The 24,018-nt window shown below is 35.6% G+C and overlaps 1 protein-coding gene across 7 annotated transcripts in view; it reads left to right on the top strand.

The window, feature by feature from the left end:
- CCDC18 (coiled-coil domain containing 18) overlaps window positions 1-24,018 on the top strand; it is a 169,452-nt gene that overhangs the window by 31,188 nt on the left and 114,246 nt on the right. For all 7 annotated transcript variants that reach the window (XM_027536477.1, XM_027536481.1, XM_027536480.1 and 4 more), the window contains 7 exons: window positions 387-483; window positions 1,972-2,093; window positions 3,530-3,821; window positions 6,862-6,986; window positions 10,695-10,852; window positions 21,237-21,457; window positions 22,554-22,664. In XM_027536477.1, coding sequence (XP_027392278.1) covers window positions 387-483; window positions 1,972-2,093; window positions 3,530-3,821; window positions 6,862-6,986; window positions 10,695-10,852; window positions 21,237-21,457; window positions 22,554-22,664 — 1,126 coding nt within the window. The remainder of the gene's footprint in view (window positions 1-386; window positions 484-1,971; window positions 2,094-3,529; window positions 3,822-6,861; window positions 6,987-10,694; window positions 10,853-21,236; window positions 21,458-22,553; window positions 22,665-24,018) is intronic.

Here is a 24,018-nt window from a genome sequence, read left to right as displayed (position 1 = left end):
TACAAGATTTACTGAGTATTTTTAATATACTAGACCATGGACTGTTTCTGTAATACCTGAATTTTGAGATCTATCATACAGCCTCAGGCTACTTCCTAATCTCTCTTTTCCAGATAGGAAAAAAAATTGCCAACACATAAAAATGTTTCAAAGTTTATAAGTATTTTATGTTCTGTTTTGTTTTTCATGTAGATATCTTATATTGATGAAATTATTGTAGTCTAATCTTCATTTTTCATTTTAAGTCTTATACTCATTTTTTTTAACAGAGAAATCTGCTTCTCTCTAATTATTCCTTATAATTAAATACAGGTTACTTTGGAACTTAAGTACACAAGTACAGAGCATTCTTTACTTTTATTAATTATCCGTTTTTTTAATTTTAGAGCTGAACGACAAAGGAATGAAGCACTATATAATGCTGAAGAGCTAAGTAAAGCTTTCCAACATTATAAAGAAAAAGTGGCTGAAAAACTGGAAAAGGTAAGAGGCAATTGTGCAAATTCAGTGTTTTGTATTGTCCGTATTCTGAAAATAAAGATAGACATAGAATATCTTTATTTATAGTTAAAGCAAGGAGTAATTTTTATGATCTCACTCATAATAATTGAAATAAAGAATGTATAATGATTAGTTAATATAATATTTACAGTCTTATAATGAGCATTAACTTTCTTATCCAAAGAAGGAAAAGAATGGAGATAAGAGAACAAACAAAATATAGAGAAAGATGAGTGAATAGTTTGGAGCTATAGAAGTAAAAGCAGGAAATTTGTTCCCATTACCTCAGTGAAAATGAAGGCAGAGTAGATTATGTAGCCTTTAATTGGTCTCTCTAGGTATAACACCCTGAGAGGGGCTCCACTTCTGTCTCAGAGGAAGGTTCCTTGAACAGGTTCTACATAGTAATATAGGGTTTAATTATGTTCATTGAATATATTCAAGTAATACCACATGACAATAAACCTGTTTGGAGGGAGCCCATGTTGGACATTCAGAAAAATTCTTTATATCCTTAACTAATATTTATAAATTCTGTTCAAAGAAAGGTAGAAAGGGAAGAAATATTAACAATTAAAAGAATTAAGATTCCATTAGATTCTGAAGTTTTAAGTGTGAATTAATAAGATCACTGTTTTGAAAGCCTTGGAAAAGGTCCCTTTGGGAAAGAAATACCGTAGAAAGGATTTTTTTTTTTTGGCCACACCACATGGCTTGTGGGATCTCAGTTCCCCGACCAGGGGTTGAACCCAGGCCTCTTGGCAGAGATATCATGGACTCCTAACCACAGAACTGCCAGGGAATTTTTAATAAGGTAATCTGGAAGGGGAGGTAGAATCCTTAGTATGAAGAATATCCTCCTCGAGAGGGAGGACCAAAGAGAGGAAAATGGAAGAGATGAGTTTTTTCACATGTCTCCTCAGGATGGTTGATTTCACAACTGCTCAGCATAGCCCTAGAATCTAACAAAGGAATTGGGGCTAATCTGTCCAGTCCTCTACTCTCACTCCTCAAATCTGGCTGCTTGACTTTTTATATCTTTTAAGTTTGGGGCTGTGATTCCATTGGGAGTATTCTGTGGCTAAAATTTCAAAAATTGCTTCTCTGGAACATTTGCCTTTTGTAACTTAATGTTACTAAAGTTAGTAACATTAGCTTTTAGTAACAATGTAGCTTGCCTTGTCAAGTTGCTTTCCTTGTCCAGGTAAGACCAGAACAATTCTGCTTATAGGTAATAGTGCTATTGTCCCTCTCTTGAAGTTGTTAACTATTTATGGATAGGTGTTAATATTCCCCCTCTCTGTTCTTTATTGCTAGAAGTTCACTTTCTTCCTTTCACTACAAGGCTGGGGACTTAAACTTGTGGAGTACTTACTCCATTCTCCTGTTTTTTTCTGAAATCACGCATTTGAAATGGCTAAAACTTATGACCACATTAGTATGTTGACTTAAAACAGATTATTGTTTTAGGTTCAAGCTGAAGAAGAAATATTAGAGAAAAATCTAATTAATTGTGAAAAAGAAAATAAAAGGCTACAGGAAAAGTGTGGTCTGTATAAAAATGAACTTGAAATTCTAAAAGAGAAATTAAGGTACAGTATCCTATTATAGAAAAAAGATTTTTTTGTGTGGAAGTAGAAGTAGCAGCAGAGTAAAACCTGAAACATTTGAAAATAGAATATTTTGTATTCTGTAATTATGGCTTTAAATTATCTAGAAAGATAGGCATTCATAACTAAGATTGTTTTCTACTTATAAGGTTCAGGTTATCAATGAATAAAACGTGTGTTGATGTTAACATACTTAAATAGAGTAGTATGATCAACATTTTGTCTTGCATACATATAGAAAAAATTAACAGAGACCTAATGTCTTTGGAAGGAAAGTTATGACCAACCTAGATAGCATATTAGAAAGCAGAGACATTACTTTGCCAACAAAGGTCTGTCTAGTCAAGGTTATGGTTTTTCCAGTGGTCATGTATGGATGTGAGAGTTGGACTGTGAAGAAAGCTGAGTGCTAAAGAATTGATACTTTTGAACTGTGGTGTTGGAGAAGACTCTTGAGAGTCCCATTGACTGCAAGGAGATCCAACCAGTCCATCCTAAAGGAGACCAGTCCTGGGTATTCATTGGAAGGACTGATGCTAAAGCTGAAACTCCAATACTTTGGCGACCTCATGCGAAGAGTTGACTCATTGGAAAAGACTCTGATGCTGGGAGGGATTGGGGGCAGGAGGAGAAGGGGACGACAGAGGATGAGATGGCTGGATGGCATCACCAACCCTATGGAGATAAGTTTGAGTGAACTCCGGGAGTTGGTGGTGGACAGGGAGGCTTGGCGTGCTGATTCATGGGGTCACAAAGAGTTGGACACAACTGAGCGACTGAACTGAACTGAATGTCCTTGTAATGTGGCCACATCAGCTAGTTAGTAGAATATATATTCTTCAGATTAGGAGAAATCACCTAGTTTAACATTGTAATTTCAAGATGTAAAAAATGTGAAAAAGGGAACTGATGAAATTCAGTTACAGTTCTAAAATTAGGTTGTTCTAATGTTTGACGTGTTTATATATATTAAAAAATAATGCTGATAATAATCTTATTAATAGTTAATTAGATTTTACCTTTTAGAGTTGTGGCTAATAGTTCATGATTTTTCCTTATACTTTCTAAAACTTGATGCTGCAAAATATCGTGTTAGGACTTAAGAGTTACTCTCCTGTCGTACACTTTTTAAAAGGGAGCTGAAATGCCTCCAAAATAGTGGAGTTATTCTGTCCAATTACTGTGAAACACTGGGCAAGTTTCATTTTTCTTTGCCTCATTTTCCTTATCTTTAATCAGGGAGTAACAATAGTACCAGCCACATAAAGTTGTGAGTGCCTAACATGCAGAAGATAGGCACTCAGTAAATGTGAGTAGGTTTCAGGATTAAGCTTTAAAATATCATAAAAGTGAGATTGATTAACATGATTATTGAAAGTGAATGTTTAATTTTCATTTTTATGCTTTTTTCTTCATAGGCAGTTAAAAGAAGAAAATAATAATGGGAAAGAAAAATTAAGGATCATGGCAGTGAAAAATTCAGAAGTCATGGCACAACTAACTGAATCTAGACAAAGTATTCTGAAGCTAGAGAGTGACTTAGAGGACAAAGATGAAATACTTAGAGAAAAATTTTCTCTAATGAATGAAAACCGAGAATTAAAAGTTCGTATTGCAACACAGAATGAGAGACTGGATTTGTGTCAGCAGGAAATAGAAAGTTCGAGGGTAGAACTGAGAAGTTTGGAAAAAATTATGTCCCAGTTGCCTGTAAGTATGTGACAAGGAAAATTTTACCTAAGTGCTTTATAAGAGATCATGATTTTGTTGTTGCTTTATTACCTTCCATTGTTTTCCTTATATACCTGCTTTCAGTCATCAGTTCTTTCTATCTCATCCTTTTTTCTTTTCTGAACTTACCTTTCTACTGTTCTACCCTGTCTCAATCTCTCTTATGCCATGTATAAGAATGCCATCAAATTTTTAAAAACAGTTTTATTAAAGGAACTTTTATATACCACAATATTCACCTATTTTAAGTATACTATTCAATGATTTTAGGTAAATCTATAAGTATGGAAATAATCATCACAATCCCGTTTTCATATATTTCTATCCCCCAAAGGCCCCTTGTGCCCATTTATAATTAGTCTCAGTACTGTGATGCTGTGAAAGATTGAAGGCAGGAGGAGAAAGGGGACACAGAGGATGAGATGATTGGATGGCATCATTGACTCAATGGACAAAAGTTTGAGCAAACTCCAGGAGGTCATACCCTGGAGAAGGAAATAGCAACCCACTCCAGTATTCTTGCCTGAAAAATCCCATGGACAGAGGAGCCTGATGGACACAGTCCATGGGGTTGCACAGACATGGGGTCGGGTACAGCTTAGCATCTGAACAACAACCCATCCCCACTCCGAGGGGATCCATTCTTCTGCCTCTAGAGATTTGTCTTTTCTGGACATTTCATATAACTGAATTATACAGTATGTGGTCTTTTGCATTCTTAATGTTTTTGAGGATCTTTCATTGTGATATGTATCAGTATTTCATTTCTTTCTGTTGTTTAATACTATTCCTTTGTATGGATCTGCCACATTTATTCATTCACCAATAGGAGGACGTTTGGGTTTTTTCCACTTTTGGACTGTTATAAATGATGCTGTTTTGAGCATTTGCTTACAAGTCTCCATCCACAGATTTCTCTTGAGTAGATACCTAGAAGTAGATTTGCTGAGTCATGTGGTAAATTTATGCCAAATTGTTTTCCAAAGTGGCTGCACCACTTTAATTCTCACCAGCAATATATGAGGATTTCTGTTTTTCTGCATCTTCAGTTCAGTTCAGTTCAGTCGCTCAGTCCTGTCCGACTCTTTGTGACCCCATGAATCTCAGCACACCAGGCCTCCCTGTCCATCACCAACTCCCGGAGTTCACCCAAAATCGTGCATCGAGTGGGTGATGCCATCCAGCCATCTCATCCTCTGTCGTCCCCTTCTCCTCCTGCCCCCAATCCCTCCCAGCATCAGGGTCTTTTCCAATGAGTCAACTCTTCGCATGAGGTCGCCAAAGTACTGGAGTTTCAGCTTTAGCATCAGTCCTTCCAGTGAATACCCAGGACTGATCTCCTTTAGGATGGACTGGTTGGATCTCCTTGCAGTCAATGGGACTCTCAAGAGTCTTCTCCAACACCACAGTTCAAAAGCATCAATTCTTCGGTGCTCAGCTTTCTTCATAGTCCAACTCTCACATCCATACATGACCACTGGAAAAACCATAGCCTTGACTAGACAGACCTTTGTTGGCAAAGTAATATCTCTGCTTTTGAATGTGCTATCTAGGTTGGTCATAACTTTCCTTCCAAGCAGTAAGCGTCTTTTAATTTCATGGCTGCAGTCACCATCTGCAGTGACTTTGGAGCCCCCAAAAATAAAGACTGACACTGTTTCCACTCTTTCCCCATCTATTTCCCGTGAAGTGATAGCCAACATTTATTCTTGTCTGTCTTTGATTACAGCCATATTAATGAGTATTAATTGATATCACATTGTGGTTTTAATTTTCATTTCCGTGTTGACTGTTGAACAGCTTTTCATATACCTTTTAGAATTGTTTTTATGGTAGCATGTGGCCACCTTTTCTCTGAGTTATAGATATGACCATATTTATAAATGAGGTTAGGAAGAAAAGTATACTTGTATCAGAAATTTGTTATTGATAGGTGTAAAATAAAGGTGAGATCAGAAGAAAAGGTATAGATAAATGTGTCATGGTTGGTTTTACATATGAATGGATGGTACATTTTTATCAGTTTTAAACTGTCATGGATTTAGGATGCTGAAAGATGCCTTAGTAATCATTCAATTCAATACCATCATTTTATTGGTAAAGAAATGTACCCAAGGAAATAAATAATTTATCCTGTTAGTGAGTGGCAGAATTAAAACCAGAACATAGAATTCTTGGTTTCCATCCCCCTGAAATATCTACTTTCCTAGGATGCTGATTATTTGCTTAAATTTTTAATTGTACTGATTACTTGTAAAATTTGGTAATAATAAAATACAGTAGCATTCATTTTAAATTGATGCTTTCATTTGACTTAATATGAAGAATTACCTGATATGTGGTTCTGAGAGTCAAGTGGTAATACATGCTTGATATACTATATAACATGGTTTGGAAATGTGAATTTAGAAAAATTTTTCTATTCCTAAAAAGTGTGATTTGGTTATAGTTTGAAGGTAGTAGTCATTAAGTGCTTACCTTGCCCTTTTAATAATTAATTTTCAAAATTCTCTATTCAGAACATACAGCATACATACAGAGATCAATATAGTACATTTGCTAAATCTGGGAAATGTTTTGATATCTACTGCAGAATAAAATCTTTTAGGGAGATAAAACCTCATTATATATTTTGTTAATCCCGATTCACTTCTCTCCCCAGAGGTAGCCACTGTTCTGAAATTCATATGTATTCTTCTTGTCCATATTTTAAATATTGCCCCATATAGATATATCCAGGAAAAAAAATAGAGTTTAGTGCATTTTTGAAAATTCTATATATGCCTCTCTTGCTTTTCATTCCATGTTATGAAATATCTCCATAATGATTTATATAATGGAGATTTAACTATTATAGTTTTCCCATTAATATTTTATAATGTGTAATAAATTTATATATTCTATTGATGACTGTTAGATTACTTCTGTGCATGAAATTTTTCAGACTTGAAGTTCTGCATAAAAAATGATTATGTCATAGGTATTATAAGTTTATATATCTTTGTTTTTAAACTTGCAGTTAAAAAGAGAAATATTTGGTTTTAAATCACCTCTTTCTAAGCACCAGATGAGCAGTTTGTCAAATAAGCAAGACAGTTACATTGGCTGCTGTGAGACAAATAAAATGGTGATTTCGGAATTGAGGTATGGTTTTCAGATCCTGAAGTTGTAGCAAATACAATGTTTTTAAAAAATTGGAATTAAGATCTTTGATTAAATTGAAAAATATGCAGAGAAAGCTAGAGAATGTTTTAACAAATATCTATATTTCCACATGAGTTTGAGCAAGCCTGGGAATTGGTGGTAGACAGGGAAGCCTGACATGCTGTAGTCCATGGGGTCGCAAAGAGTCGGACAGGACTGTTAGACTGAACTGAACTGAACTGAACTGGTATTTCCACGATGAAGGTTGATTCTTCTTAACATTTTTTGATACTTTTTTTCAAATCTGTTTCTTTAAATGAAAAGTAAAACATTACAGGATGGATAATTCCCTTAATCCTTAACACTAGACCCATTCTCCTCCTAATTATCTGCTATCATGAGTTGGGTATCTACTCTTCAGTTCATTTGTGCATGTTTACACTCATATGCATAAATATGCTGTTTTTATATTGTTTGTAATTTTGCTTTTTCACTTAGCATCATTTTAAAATTCTTCCATGTTGAGGTAGGTAGGTGGAATGATTGTTCAATGGATGGATTAGTATTGTTAGTCTAGTTTTAATAGAAGTGTAAGAGTCTATCTTATAACTTCATCACAATTTATCTGTTCCTTTATTTATATAGTTACCTTACAGTAAGTCTCCTACATACAGTCAAGTTCCATTCCAAGAGTGTGTTCTTAAGTCCAACAAAGTTAACCTAGGTACCCAACTAATACAATCTGTTATATAATATATATATTTTATATATATATAAACTATAATAGGTTTATAATACTTTTCACACAAATAATACATAAAAAAACAAACACAAAAAAGAAAAAAATTTAATCTTACAGTACAGTAACTTGAAAAGTACAGTAGCACAGTACAATAGTTGGCATACAGAGGTCGGTATCAAGTGAACAGGCAAGATGAGTCACTAACTGAAGGAGGGAGAGGTGGGAGATGGTAGAGTTGAAAGATCATCAGCAATAGAAGATGGAAGGCAAGCTGCAATTTCACTCACGTCTGACATTGATGGCACAGGTTCTTGTTCCTTGCTGGATTCAGTTCTACCTCTTGAAAAAAATGTTTCAGTGATATCTGGGTAGTAACTCTTTTTTTCTCATCATAAATGACACAGTAGCACTGGATTGCATTCTGAACAGCTGCTGCCATCTTCATGTACTGTTTTACATTTGGGTCCTGTGCCTTAAAAACTAACAGTGCCTCCCCAAATAAAATTCCCTTGCCATTTCCTGCATCGTGAATCTCTTTAGTTCTTCAGTTACTTCTTCTTCCCCTTGTATCTCGTTGTACTTTCTCTGAGCCTCCAATTCCATCAGGTCTTCAGTGAAGTTGTCCTCTTGTAGATATAGCTGTAGGTTCTTGCTGAGGTCATTAAGTTGCTGAAGACCTCTTTGGACTCCTCATCCACCTTCTCAAATCCACAAAAATTGTGAACAAACTGTGGGCAAAGGTTCTTCCAACCCCCATTCATAATAACAGCCATTAAGTCACACCAAGCAAAGTCATTGCTTTTTATGGCCTATCCAATGACTCCCAGTGTTAGTCACTCAATCGTGTTCAATTCTTTGCAGCCCCATGAACTATAGCCCGCCAGGCTCCTCTGTCCATGGAATTCTCCAAACAAGAATACTGAAGTGGGTACCCATTCCCTTCTCCAGGGGATCGTCCCAACCCAGGGATCAAACCCAGGTCTCCCATAGTGCAGGCAGATTCTCTACTATCTGAGCCTTCAGGGAAACCCTTATGACCTATAGTCACTGTTTTTTATGTTACAGTCCTTCCAAAATTGGAGCAAGGTTGTTCCTGATTTGTCATTCACCTTTACTGTTTGATGAAAAAAGTCTGACATAAATAATATTTCTTGAAAGTCTCTATAACTCCCTGGTCCTTAGGTTGGATGAGCAATGTAGTGTTTGTTGGCAGATGCACTACTTTGATGTTAGGATGATAGCTGCCCATGAATGGGGAATGGCCTGGAGCATTGTTAAGCAGCAAAAGAATATTGAATGGACATCCTTCTCCAAGCAAAACCATCCTGGAAAACAGTGTGTATAACCCAGGCTTTAGGGTTAGTCTTCCACAGAACAGGAAGAGAACCCTTGGCTATGTTTTTAAGGGCTCTTGAGTTCTATGAATAATGAACTGAGAGACTTCAGCTTCATATCGCTAAAAGTGTTACCCCTAAATAGTAGTTATCCTATCCTTTGCTGCTTTTATAGTTTGCCATCAACATTTCCTCCTCACTGACGTAACTTCGGTTTGGCATTCTCTTCCAGTACAGTCTTGTCTCATCCACATTAAAAACCATCTTGGGTAAATACATGCCTTCATCAATAATTTCTCAGAAGCATTTCAGGAAATTCCTGGGTAGCTACCATATCTGCATTCACTGCCTCACCACTTACTTTTACCTTGTGAAAATTGGCTCTAGCCTTGAATTGGTGAAGCCAGCCATGACTGGCTTTTAAAGATGTGCCCAATAGTGGCTCAGATGGTAAAGCGTCTGCCTACAATGTGGGAAACCTGGGTTTGAAACCTGGGTCAGAAAGATCCTCTGGAGAAGGAAATGGCAACCCACTCCAGTACTCTTGCCTGGAAAATCTCATGGATGGAGGAGCCTGGTAGGCTACAGCCCATGGGGTAGCAAGAGTCAGACACAACTTAGTGACTTCACTTTCACTTTTTTTGCTGTGTTAAAGTCTTTATAAAGGCTTTTAGCTTTTTCTTGAATCAGCATTAAACTGAGCAGGCCTTGACACTGATGCTTATCTTGGCCTCCACACACCAAGAAGTCTTTCTATCTCTTCCATCACTTTTCCATGCTTCTTTCATATTATTGTCGACATCATCAGCACAGTGGACTTCCATTCCATAACTGTCCATTTTCTTTGGAATTGTGCCAGTGGTTGAGCGATTCATGTTACAAGAACTAGCGATGTCTCCCATCTTTTTGACTCCACTTTAAATTATTTTCACTTTTGTTTCCAACATCATCACTTGGAGCTTCTTAACACCGATATCACCACTGCTTTTACACTTGTTTCTGGACATCCTGAGCTTGAAATAAAGATAATGTACTACCATACTCTATTCAGTACTATACAGTAAAGGATACAAAAGCACAACCCCTTGTAAGAGGATGCACACACACGACAGTGCACTAGACATGTCAACTAACTTGTGATTGGACATGAGAATGCACATTCGCATCTTTGTAAGTTGGCAACTTGAGGGAGACTTACTGTATGTATAGTTTTCGTCTGTTAAAAATAATGCTGTGAGGTATATATACATGTTTCCTGTATAATATGTGAGAGTTTCCCTAGCAGATGTTTCTAAAAGTAGAATTGCTGGGTTGTAGGGTGGGTACTTGCCGGGAGAATCCCAGGGATGGCGGAGCCTGGTGGGCTGCTGTCTATGGGGTTGCACAGAGTCGGACACAACTGAAGCGACTTAGCAGCAGCAGCAGCAGCAGGGTGGGTACTATCCAGTTTCTGAAGTAACTGAACCTGTTTACAATGTATTCAGTGGTTTGTAAGATTTTCTGTATCCTGGCCAATAGTTGACTAATATCAGAGTTTTAATTAAAATTTTTTTAATTTGAAAGGGAAAAATGGGATGTGATATTTTTACAGAATCTTTCTAATGCTTTTTGGTTCATTTTCTTTTGTGCCAGGATTAAACTTGCAATAAAAGAGGCAGAAATTCAGAAGCTTCAGGCAAACCTGACTGCAAATCAGTTATCTCACAATCTTACTGCTTGTAATGACTACCAAGAAGGTCGCAAATTAAACAGTTTAGAAATAGAACCTGTAAAACTAGGTAATCAAGTAGGTATGTTCAATTCTTTTAATAAATTGTAATTAGAGTTCTTTATGATGGTTTTTTTTTAATGGCTGGATCACAGTGTCATGTGTACTTTTTGTTGTTTTTGCATGTGGGGTCTGTTGGTTTCTATTATCAAACATACCTGATAATCTGTTAGTACTACTTAGTGTTGATAAGACAGTAAAAAATTGTTTCAAAATTATTAAATGTTGCATCATTCTTTAAAAATACACTTTTTTAAAGTAAGATTTCCTTACATTTTATGATGCATCCATCTAAAATATGAAATTCAGTACATTTTGTCAAAGGTTTGTTTTTTATATGTATATACCCTTGTTACCATCACACAGTTAAGACATACAGTAGTCCCTGCCTATCCTTCCAGGATATGTTCTAAGACCTCCAGTGAATGCCTGAAACTACAGATGGTACTGACCCCTATATACTACGAAGTTTTTTCCTGTACATACAAATGATAAAGTTTAGTTTGTCAATTAGGTACAGTAAGAGGTTAACAACAATAACTAACAATAAAATAGAATAATTATAACAGTGTACTATAATAAAAGTTATAGGAATGTGGTCTCTCTGTCTTTCCCTCTATTGTACACTTTTTTTTTCTTTTTTTCTTTTTTATTTTATTTTTAAACTTTACAATATTGTATTAGTTTTGCCAAATATCGAAATGAATCCACCACAGGTATACCTGTGTTCCCCATCCTGAACCCTCCTCCCTCCTATTATACACTTTTAAATGGCTTTTTCATCTTCACACGTTGTGGCTGTAACTTTTGCAGTTTGACCTATGATAGCAAAATTAGCACAAATTTCTTTTTCACAATTTCGTGGACAGAAGATTCTTACTATAGATCTTAGCACCCTCAGCATATAACTTTCTTCTTTCCTTATTAAATCTAGAACTTTCACCTTTTCACTGAAGCATATTACAGCTTCTTTTTGGAATATTTGGATTTCTAGCATTACTACTCTTGCACTTCAGGACCATTATTAAGTAAAATAAGTATTACTTGAACATATGCGCCATGATACTGCAACAGTTGATTTGATAACCTAGTTGACCACTAAGTGTCTAAAAGGCACAATACCAGGATAAAGGGATTATTATATACGTCTTTGGCAATTTGGAGCTGGGTGACAAGGGACAGTGTAAGACGTTATCACACCTCTCAGAATACCACACAGTTTAAAACTTAGGAATTGTTTATTTCTGGAGTTTTCCATGTATTATAGCCAAGCCTTACTTAACAGCAGGTAACTGAAACCTCAGAATGTGAAACTGAGGATAAAAGAGGACTGCTGTATAATATTTCCTTCAGGTTCCATATATTCCTTCCCAGTTACTTTGGGCTTAATGTTCTCTTCTTTTCAAAATTTTCTTAAAGTGAAAGCTTAGATTATTGAATTAAAATTTTCCTTTTCAAAAGTATTTAAGGGTATAATCTTACTTTTAGGCACTACTTCAGCTGTATCTTCAGCTAATTAAAATTAGCTATATAACTTACTTTTAGGTAATGTTTACATTTTATTCAGTTTACATTTTATTCATGTCTTATAATATCTTACATTTTATTATGTCTTATAATATCTTCTATGTGTGTTTATTTCCAAATATTTAGTCATTTTCCAGATATCTCTGTTATTAGTGGTGGACATTAGGTTGTTTTCATTAAACAAATGAATTCATGAAAGAACCTGATTTAAATTTTTTAAATGTTTTTTGAAGCTCAGTTTATTGGCCAGCGTATGATCTCTCTTGATGAATATTCCTGATTCACTTGAAAAAATTCTGTATTCTGTAATTATTGGGTGAAATTTTTTTTGCAGTTCTTTTGAGATATAGTTGACATATAGCACTGTGTATAGCTGCTGCTGCTACTGCTGCTAAGTCACTTCAGTCATGTCCGACTATGTGCGACCCCATAGATGGAAGCCCACCAGGCTCCCCCGTCCCTGGGATTCTCCAGGCAAGAACGCTGGAGTAGGTTGGCATTTCCTTCTCCAATGCATGAAAGTGAAAAGTGAAAGTGAAGTCGTTCAGTCGTGTCCAACTCTTAGCGACCCCATGGACTGCAGCCTACCAGGCTCCTCCATCCATGGGATTTTTTTTCCAGGCAAGACTACCGGAATGGGGTGCCATTGCCTTCTCCTACTGTGTATAGCATAATGACTTAATTTACATATATTATGAAATGATCACAGTAAATTGGTTAACATACATCATCTTGTAAATATACCAAAAAATAAAAAGGAGAATGTCTTAAGATCTACTCTGTTAACAACTTTCTAATATACAACAGTATAACCTATTGTCATTGTATTGTACATTAGGACCAGCTTTTATTTTTAACATACTTGGTTCTTAACCAGTAATTAACATGAAGAAACCACTGTATAGAAGAAAACTTGAAGTATTTGTAATACCATTAAGTATCCTATATACAAACCTCCAAGCTGCAAACTTTGAAAGATGCGAGCATGCATTCACATGTCCAACCACATAAATTAGTTCACATGTCTGGCATACATTGTCACATGTGTGCATCCTCTACAAGTGGCTGTGCTTTTGTGTCCTTTACATTGTAGAGTACAGTATCTTTCTTTCAAGCCCAAGATGTCCAGTTCAGTACATTTCAGTTCAGTCGCTCAGTCATGTCCGACTCTTTGCTACCCCATGAATTGCAGCACGCCAGGGCTCCCTGTCCATCACCAACTCCCGGAGTTCACTCAGACTCATGTCCATTGAGTCAGTGATGCCATCCAACCATCTCAAACTCTGTCGTCCCCTTCTCCTCCTGCCCCCAATCCCTCCCAGCATCAGTCTTTTCCAATGAGCCAACTCTTCACATGAGGTGGCCAAAGTACTGGAGTTTCAGCTTCAGCATCATTCCTTCCAAAGAACACCCAGACTGATCTTTAGAATGGATTGGTTGGATCTCCTTGCAGTCCAAGGGACTCTCAAGAGTCTTCTCCAACACCACAGTTCAAAAGCATCAATTCTTCGGTGCTCAGCTTTCTTCACAGTCCAACTCTCACATCCATACATGACCACTGGAAAAATCATAGCCTTGACTAGACGGACCTTTGTTGGCAAAGTAATGTCTCTGCTTTCTAATATGCTATCTAGGTTGGTCATAACTTTCCTTCCAAGCAGTAAGCATCTTTTAATTTCATGGCTGTGATCACCATCTGCAGTGATTTTGGAGCCCCAAAAAATAAAGTCTGACACTGTTTCCCCATCTATTTTCCATGAAATGATGGGACCAGATGCCATGATCTTAGTTTTCTGAGTGTCCAGAAGCAAGCATAAAAGCAGTGGTGATGTAGCTGGTACTGCTAACAGGTACCAGCTGTTATACTGTACCACTGTACTTTACAAAGTACTGTACTGTGTTTTAAAATGTTTATTTACTTTTTTTTTTTTTAAGTATTTGTGTGAAAAATAGCTGATCACAGCTGCCTTTGTTGGACTTATGGATGTGCTCTCAGAATGGAACTCATTTATATATAGGGGACTTACTGTAATAGCAGATCAGTTGAATTCCTTATATGTGAATATATAGATTATTAAGTAGTCTTTTTAAGACTCTCTTCATTTTATTTATTTGTTGCTTTTAAAAATTTGAACATTGGCCCTTTCTTCTTTCTTCCTTCCTTTTTTTTTTTCTGTCTTTATTGTAAATACAGTAAATGTAATTGACCTACAACATTATGTTAGTTCAAGCTGTAAAACATAATGATTGGACATTACAAAATCACCATGGTAAGTCTAGTTACCATTTGATGCCATACAATGTTACTAGGATATTATTGACTGTATTGTCCATACTGTACCTTTTATCTCCATGATTCATTTGTTTTGTAACCGAGTTTGTGCCTCTTAGTCTCTCTTACCTATTTCACTTATCTTCTTCCCCTTCCCCCTTCCCAACTGCAACCACCAGGTGGTTCTCTGTATGTATGAGTCTGTTTCTGTTTTGTTATGTTTGTTCATTTGTTTTGTTTTTTAGATTCCATATGTAAATTTTATATGAATGAAATAATACAATATTTGTTTTTCCTCTGTCTAGCTTATTTTACTTATCATAATACCCTCTATATCAATCCATGCTGTTGCAAATAATCAGGATTTCACTCTGTTTTATGACTAATATTCTATTTTATAAATACATTCTGTATATACACCTTCTTGATCCATTTACCAATTGATGGACACTTAGGTTGCTACTATATCTGGGCTGTTGTAAAATAGGCTGCAATGAATATAGGAGTACAGATATATTTTCTAACTAGTATTTTATTTTCTTCAGAAGCATACCCAAAAGTGTAATTACTGGGTTGTATGGTGGTTTTAAAGATTAAAAAAGGTACCCCCATACTGTTTTCAACAGTGTCTGCCAATTTATACTCTCTCTAGTAGTGCACTAAAAGTGCATTTCTCTCCACATTCTTGTTGTTCCACATTCAGTTGTTATTTGTTGTGTTTTTGATAATACCCATTCTGATAGGTTTGAGGTAGTTCATTGTGGTTTTGATTGTGTTTCCCTGATGATAAGTATTGTTGAGCATCTTTTCATGTACCTGTTGGCATCTGTATGTGTTCTTTGGAAAAATGTCTATTCATGTCCTCTGCCTGTATTTAAAATCAGGTTGTTTTAGTGATACTGAGCTGTGTGAGTTCTTTGTATATTTTGGATTATTAACCCCTTATCAAATTATATCATTTGCAAATATCTCCTCCTATTCAGTAGGATGTCTCATTTTGTTGATAATTTCATTCATTGTGCAAAAGCATTTTAGTTTGATGTAGTCCTACTTGTTTATTATTGCTCTTGTTTTCCTTGCCTGAGGAGACTAGACCCCAAAAATATTGCTAAGACTAATGTCAGAAAGCTTACTGCCTGTGTTTTCTTGTAGAAATACTATGATTTCAGATCTTATCTTTGTCTTTACTCCATTGTGAGTTTATTGTTGTATGTGGTTTAAGAAAGTAGCCCATTTAGATTCTTTTGCATATCTCTGTCCATTTATTAGAGGGGCTGTCTTTTTCCCATTGTATATTCTCTCTTCTTTGCCATAGATTAATTGAACATAAAGTGTGAATTTATTTCTGGGCTGTCTACTTTGTTCCATTGAACTGTGTGTCTAGTTTTGTGCCAGTGCCATACCATTTTGATTACTATAGATCTGTAGAATAGTTTAAAATCATAGAGCATGATACTCTGAGCTTTGTTCTTCTTTCTTTAGACTGTTTTGGCTGTTTGGGATTTTTTGTGTTTCCATACAGATTTTCTTTCAGATAATATCCAGAAGTGGAATTGCTAGATCTTATGGTAGTTCTGTTTTTAATTTTTTGAGGAACTGCCATACTGTTCTTCATAGTTACTGTGCCAATTTACATTCCCACCAGCAGTATACAGGGTTCATTTTTCTCAACATCCTCACCAATAGTTGTTATATCTCATCTTTTTTATACAGCCTTTCTAACAGCTGTCAAGTGATAGCTCACTGTGAGTTTTTTTTGTAATTTTTTAATTTAATTTAATCTTTTTCCCATTCTTATTCAAATTATCTTTCTATTTAGGATATTACAGAATATTGAGTAGAATTCCTTGTGCTATATAGTAGGTCCTTGTTGGCTATCTTTTTTTTTTTTAATTGAAACATAATAGTTAATTTACAATGTATCAATCTCTGCTGTAGGCAAAGTGACTCAGTTATACACAAATATACATTCTTTTTTATATTCTTTTTCATTATGGTTTATCACAAGATAAACTATACTGAATATAGTTTCCTGTACTATTCAAATTAGAATCTTTTTGTTATGTTATTGTAGTTTTGATTTAGATTTTCATGATGCTTAGTGTTGTTTGTACCTATTGGCCATTGGTGTCTTCTCTGGAAAAATGTCTGTTCAGATTCTCTGCCTTTATTTTTGGTGTTGAGTTGTGATTTTTTAAATATGTTCAGACTATTAACCTCTTATCAGATAAATGATTTTAAAATATTTTCTCCCATTCCATAAGTTGACTTTTCATTTTGTTGATGATTTCCTTTGCTATATAGGAACTTTTTAGTTTGATATAGTCCTGCTTATTTGGTTTTGCTTTTGATGTAAAATGCAAAAAAAAAGAAAAATCACCAAAAGACAGTCACTGCTGAGACTGATGTCTAATAGCTGACAGTCTATGTTGTTGTTTTTTTTCTAGGAATTTTATACTTCATGTCTTATGTTCACGGTTCATGTCTTTAATCCATTTTTAGGTTAATTTTTGTGTATGGTGTAAGATAGTTGTCGAGTTTCATTCTTGTTGCTGTCCAGTTTTCCTGACACTGTTTATTGAAGAGACTATCCTTTCCCTGTGAAGTATTCTTCACTCCTTTGTTGTAAATGAATTGACCATTATTTATGATCTTTCTGTTTTTGTCCCATTGATCTATGTGTCTGTTTTTATGCCAGTGTTATACTTTTTTGATTCCTATAGCTTTGTCACATAGTTTGAAACCAGCTAGTATAATGCCTTCAGTTTTGTTCTTTCTCTTTTGTAGTTCCATATAAATTTTAGGCTTGTTTATTCAATTTCTGTGAAAAATACCTTTGGAATTTTTATAGGGGTTGAATTGAATCAGTAGATCACTTCTGGTAATATAAATATTTTCACAATGTTAATTCTTCTAATCCATGAGGATGAAATGTCTTCATTTATTTGTCTTCAGTTTCTTTCATCAGTGTCTTATAGTTTTCAGTATACAGATCTTTTACCTATTTGGTTATATTTATTCCTAACTATTTAATTCTTTTTGACTCAATTGTAAATGGGATTATTCTCTAATTTCTCTTTCTGGTTGTTGTTCACTTGCTCAGTCATGTCCAACTCTGTGACCCAGTGGACTGCAGCACACCAGACTGTCCTTCGCTATCTCCTGGGGTTTACTGAAATTCGTGTCATATTGAGTCAATGATGCCATCCAATCATCTTATCCTCCATCTTCCCCTTCTCCTCCTGCCCTCAGTTTTTCCCAGCATCAGAGTCTTTTCCAATAAGTCAGCTCTTCACATCAGGTGGCCAAAGTATTGAAGCTTGAGCATCAGTCCTTCCAGTTAATATTCAGGGTTGATTTTCTCCAGGATTGACTGGTTTGATCTCCTTGCAGTCCAAGAGACTCTCAAGAGTCTTCTCCAGCACCGCAAAGCATCAATTCTGTGGTGCTCAGCCTTCAAATAGAAGGGGAAAAGGTGGAAGTAGTGACAGATTTCCTCTTTTTGGGCTCCAAAATCACTGTGGGTGGTGACTGCAGCCGTGAAATCAGAAGAGGATTGCCTCTTTGCTGGAAAGCAATGACAAACCTAGACAGAGCAGAGACTTTACTCTGCTGACAAAGGTCTGTGTAGTCAAGGCTATGGTCTTCCCAGTGGTCACATATGGTCATGAGAGCTGGACCATAAAGAAGGTAGAACGCCAAAGAATTGATGCCTTTGAACTGTGCTGGAGAAGACTCCTGATGAAAGTCCCTTGGACAGCAAGAGATCAAACCAGTCAATTTTAAGGGAAATCAACCCTGAATATTCACTGGAAGGACTGATGCTGAAGCTGAAACTCCAATACTTTGGCCACCTGATGTGAAGAACCAACTGATTGGAAAAGACCCTGATGCTGGGAAAGATTGAAGGCAGCAGGAGGAAAGGGCGTCAGAGGATGAGATGGCTGGAAGGCATCACTGATGCAATGAACATGAACTTGGGCAAACTCTGGGAGATGATGAGGGATAGGGAGGCCTGGCGTATTGCAGTCCATGGGGTTGGGAAGAGTCGGTCACGACTGGGTGACTGAACAATAACAACAACAGCCTTTATGGTCCATCTCACATCTGTACATGACTACTGTGAAAACCATAGCTTTGACTATATGGACCTTTGTTGGCAAAGTGATGTCTCTGCCTTTTAATACGCTGTCTAGGTTTGCCATAGCTTTTCTTCCAAGGAGCAAGCGTCTTTTGATTTCATGTCTGCAGTCACTATCTGCAGTGATTTTGGAGACCAAGAAAATAAAGTCTATCACTGTTTCCATTGTTTCCCCATCTATTTGCCATGAAGTGATGGGACTGGTTGAAGTAGTTCGAGTGTGTTGAAGAGAAGAGAAATTACTTTGCCAACAAAGGTTCGTCTAGTCAAAGCTATGGTTTTTCCAGTAGTCATGTTTGGATGTGAGAGTTGGACTATAATGAAAGCTGAGCATTGAAGAATTGATGCTTTTGAACTGTGGTGTTGGAGAAGACTCTTGAGAGTCCCTTGGACTTCAAGATCAAACCAGTCAATTCTAAAGGAAATCATTCCTGAATATTCATTGGAAAGACTGATGCTGAAGCTGAAACTCCAATACTTTGGCCACCTGATGTGAAGAACTGACTCATTAGAAAAGACCCTGATGCTGGGAAAGATTGAAGGCAGGAGGAGAAGGGGATAACAGAGGATGAGATGGTTGGATGGCATCACCGACTTGATGGATGTGAGTTTGAGCAAGCTTCAGGAGTTGGTGATGGACAGGGAAGCCTGGCTTGCTGCAGTCCATGGGGTTGCAAAGAGTCGGACATGACTGAGTGAACTGAATGGACCGGATGCCATGATCTTCATTTTTTGAATGTTGAGTTTTAAGCCAGCTTTTTCACTCTCCTTTATCACCTTCAATAGGCTCCTTAGTTCCTCTTCACTTTCTGCCATTAGAGAGTGGTATCATCGCATATCTGAGGTTATTGATATTTCTCCTGGCAACCTTGATTCCAGCCTGAGCTTCATCCAGCCCGGCTTTTGCATCATGTACTCTGCATATAAGTTAAATAAGCAGAGTGACAACATAGAGCCTTGATGTATAGTTTGTTATAGTTCATAGTTTATTCAGAATTAAGATTTTTCCGCTTGAAGTAAAATATAGAAACTTTGTAAGACTATAGGTCTCTTTACCATTCCTATTTTATGTTGTAATTATCCAATGTATTATAGCAACATATGTTGAAAACCTCACTAGGCAATACTATTTTTTCTTTCCTCTGTTCATAATTCGATAGTTATCACTCTGGCTTTTTGTTGATTAGTGTTTGCCTGGGAAGACTTCTTCCATCCTTAAAAGGATGTATCTTTGTATATGAGTGTGTTTCTGATAGAATACATATGATTGATTCTTACTTTTGTAACTAGTCATTCTTTCACCCTTTTTGGAATGTGTTGGTTACTTATATTTGATGTTATCATTGATCTTTTTGGGTTTAAATCTACCATCTTGTTATTTGTTTGCTTTTTATTCTGTTGGGTTTTGTTCATTTTTCTTGCCTTCTTTTGAATGAATTTTAGTACTTCATTTTTTTAATGCATTCTATTAAGTAATTAATTATACCTCTTTTTTTTTTTTAGTGGTTGCCCTAGGGGTTAACATATGTATCTTTAACCTGTCATATGCCACCTTCAAATACAATGGACTGCTAGCAGAAATGATGGTAGAGAAGATTAGATATCTTAAGTGATTAGAAGGAATATAGTCGAGAATGATGGAATCAGCAGAGGGAATTCTAATTAGAGGTTGTGATAATATATGTTATATATTCTCTAATATCAAAGAACAGAGTCAATAATAGATTGTTTAGAAAGTGAATTATTAGGGATATGGAGAATTGATGGGAAATGGTATTTACGCAACCCTTGAAGGCATAGTTTCTCTACTTGTTTACACATCTGTGTATTCTCATGCAGTCATCTACATTGTGCATCTACTTTAAAGCACCCCTGAAAGCTTGTTTACCTTTCAGTCGGCAATAGTGTATACCTTTATAATGGAGAAAAGGTGTATGCCAACAACTACCTCTGATAACCCTCAGTAGTTTTAAAGAGCATTACTGAATTCTTATCATTTGGCTAGGGAATATGAAGACTTCAGTGTTGGGGTTTTCAGTTTGCATCTGTATACAGTATATCAAAATGATCAAGTTAGCCAAATAAATTTATGATAAATTTTGGTTTAAGGAGATAAGACAATGTTTTTATGTTTTGTTTTGTTTTCAAATAATGATTTATATTCAAACAGTGGGGTTTTTAAAGATGGAGAAGGGCTCTTTGTGGTACAAAAAGATAGTCCTTATGTTATGAAGTGATAATCTAGAAAAGTAAATTGAGTCAGAACTTATTCCTACTTTATATATTTAATAATAGAAAGTACCTTGCTTACCATGTTTCTTAATTATATTTTCTTTAATTTATGTTTCATCCACTTTAGTATTCTTTAGATCAGAAAGTAAATATGATTAAATCTTTCAACACTGAAATGAGATTTTATTCTTTAAGTTTTACAGAGAACAGTTTTCCTTTTATGTTTATTAACAGAAAGTTTAAAAGATCAAAATCAGCATACTATGAACAAGCAATATGAAAGAGAAAGGCAAAGACTTGCTTCTGGAATAGAAGAATTACGTGATAAGTTGATGCAAATAGAAGCTGAGAATTCTGATCTGAAGGTTAACATGGCTCACAGAACTAGTCAGTTTCAACTCATTCAAGAGGAGCTGCTAGAGAAAGCTTCAAACTCTAGCAAACTTGAAAGTGAAGTAAGCTTAAATTAGCTATATGTACTAAATTTTGAGAGAAGAAAAAAATGTTGTATGGTTTTGTAAAAATTGTTTGTTAAAGATGAGATTTATACACTTAAAAAAATGGTATCCTATAAGTTATAACTTCTTTTTAAATTATATTTGGAAACTTTTGGGTTTTAATATATGTTAAAAGTAGGAAAACAGTGGCTAAATTTGGTGAGGCTTAAACTGTACTCCTTTCTATTATTTCTTTCAAGTATAAGTTAATATGGCTAATACATATTTACAAGTAAAAAATTTGGATTATGTAATTGGAAAAAAACAGGTAGTAATAGAGGATTTCGTATTTGAGCAAATAGTAGAACCACCTGGAAAGCTTGTTAAACATGCAGGTTTTGGGTCCTATTCCAGTGATTCTGATTCAGTAGGTATGGAGTAATGCTAAGGAATCTGCATTTTTAAACAGCTGCATGTAAATTTGATGCAGCTATCTTTGGATTATATCCTGAAAAGGGGATACTGTATGTTTTATGAATATCTGATCTTCATTTCCACTGAGGACAGAACAAGAATGCCTTAATAGGTAATTGTGTACTAGGACCACACGTGTATATGCTATAGTCACCCTTCAAATCACAGGTTGCCGGTCTTTGAGGGCACTTTTTAAATGTCTGATTTCCCTTCTTAAAGTCTATAGCCAAGACTAGGGATAAGACCTGTGGGATAGGAACTTATGTTAATTACAGAAAAGAGAGTCAGTTGATAATTACAGCCATCATCTTACTTGGAAAAGTGTCAGGTACTAAGCTTAATAACTTTTTAAATTAAAATATTAGCACAGTCTTGTTTAAAATACAGAAAGGGACAAAAAAGAAAATAAAACATTGGTAATTCTACCAGTAGAAATACTGCTGTTAACATTTTATTGTACTAATTTCAGTCTTTAACAGCTACTTTTACAAAATGGGTTGGGTGTGGTCCTGTTTGAACATAGGCATCTGAATTAATGGAATAGGATGTGTCATATTCTGCTCTTCCCCTCACTGTTTTTCTTCTGAATTGTCATTCATATTTTTAAAATAATTTTAAATTTATTTCAATGTGTTTTCAGATGACAAAGAAATGTTCTCAACTTTTAACTTTAGAGAAACAGCTAGAAGAAAAAATAGTTGCTTATTCCTCCATTGCTGCAAAAAATGCAGAACTGGAACAGGAACTTATGGTACAAATTACCTTTTTTTGCTACAAATTTACTGTGTCTTTAAGGAACTTAATTTGTAACAACATGTTTGTTTTAGTATAATTATTCTAAAATATACCATGTAGGAAAGTATAAATTTTATCAGATTCTTTCAGTTTTTAGTTCTGTATTTTTAAGTTAATATGGAAAGTTCTTATCTAAAGTTGCTTTTTTTTTTTTTTTCAGTAGCAACATTTTTATTGAAGTACAGTTGATTTACAATGCTGTGTTTGTTTCAGGTGTACAGCAAAGTGATTCAGCTTTATATATATATATAGTTATATAGTTATATATAGTTATATATATATAGTTATACATACATATTATTTTTCAGATTATTTTCCATTATAGATTATTACAAGGCTTTGAATATAATTGCTTGTGCTATACAGTAAGCCCTTGCTGTTAATTTATTTTATATAGAGTGGTATGTCTCTTAATTTTTTTATTTTTTATTTTATTATTATTTTTTTTTAATTTTATTTTATTTATTTATTTTTTTTATAATTAATTTTATTTTATTTTTAAACTTTACATAATTGTATTAGTTTTGCCAAATATCAAAATGAGTCCATCACGGGTATACATGTGCTCCCCATCCTGAACCCTCCTCCCTCCTCCCTCCCCATACCATCCCTCTGGGTCATCCCAGTGCACTAGCCCCAAGCATCCAGTATCGTGCATTGAACCTGGACTGGCATCTCATTTCATACATGATATTTTACATGTTTCAATGCCATTCTCCCAAATCTTCCCACCCTCTCCCTCTCCCACAGAGTCCATAAGACTGTTCCATACATCAGCGTCTCTTTTGCTGTCTCGTACACAGGGTTATTGTTATCATCTGTCTAAATTCCATATATATGCGTTAGTATACTGTATTGGTGTTTTTCTTTCTGGCTTACTTCACTCTGTATAATAGGCTCCAGTTTCATCCACCTCATTAGAACTGATTCAAATGAATTCTTTTTAATGGCTGAGTAATACTCCGTTGTGTATATGTACCACAGCTTTCTTATCCATTCATCTGCTGATGGACATCTAGGTTGCTTCCATGTCCTGGCTGTTATAAACAGTGCTGCGATGAACATTGGGGTACACGTGTCTCTTTCCCTTCTGGTTTCCTCAGTGTGTATGCCCAGCAGTGGGATTGCTGGATCATAAGGCAGTTCTATTTCCAGTTTTTTAAGGAATCTCCACACTGTTCTCCATAGTGGCTGTACTAGTTTGCATTCCCACCAACAGTGTAAGAGGGTTCCCTTTTCTCCACACCCTCTCCAACATTTATTATTTGTAGACTTTTGGATCGCAGCCATTCTGACTGGTGTGAAATGGT

The sequence above is a fragment of the Bos indicus x Bos taurus genome, chromosome 3 (assembly GCF_003369695.1).
Source record: "Bos indicus x Bos taurus breed Angus x Brahman F1 hybrid chromosome 3, Bos_hybrid_MaternalHap_v2.0, whole genome shotgun sequence".
Lineage (NCBI taxonomy): Eukaryota > Metazoa > Chordata > Mammalia > Artiodactyla > Bovidae > Bos > Bos indicus x Bos taurus.
The sequence above is the reverse complement of the archived record's forward strand: the minus strand, read 5'-3'. Positions and strand labels throughout refer to the sequence as shown.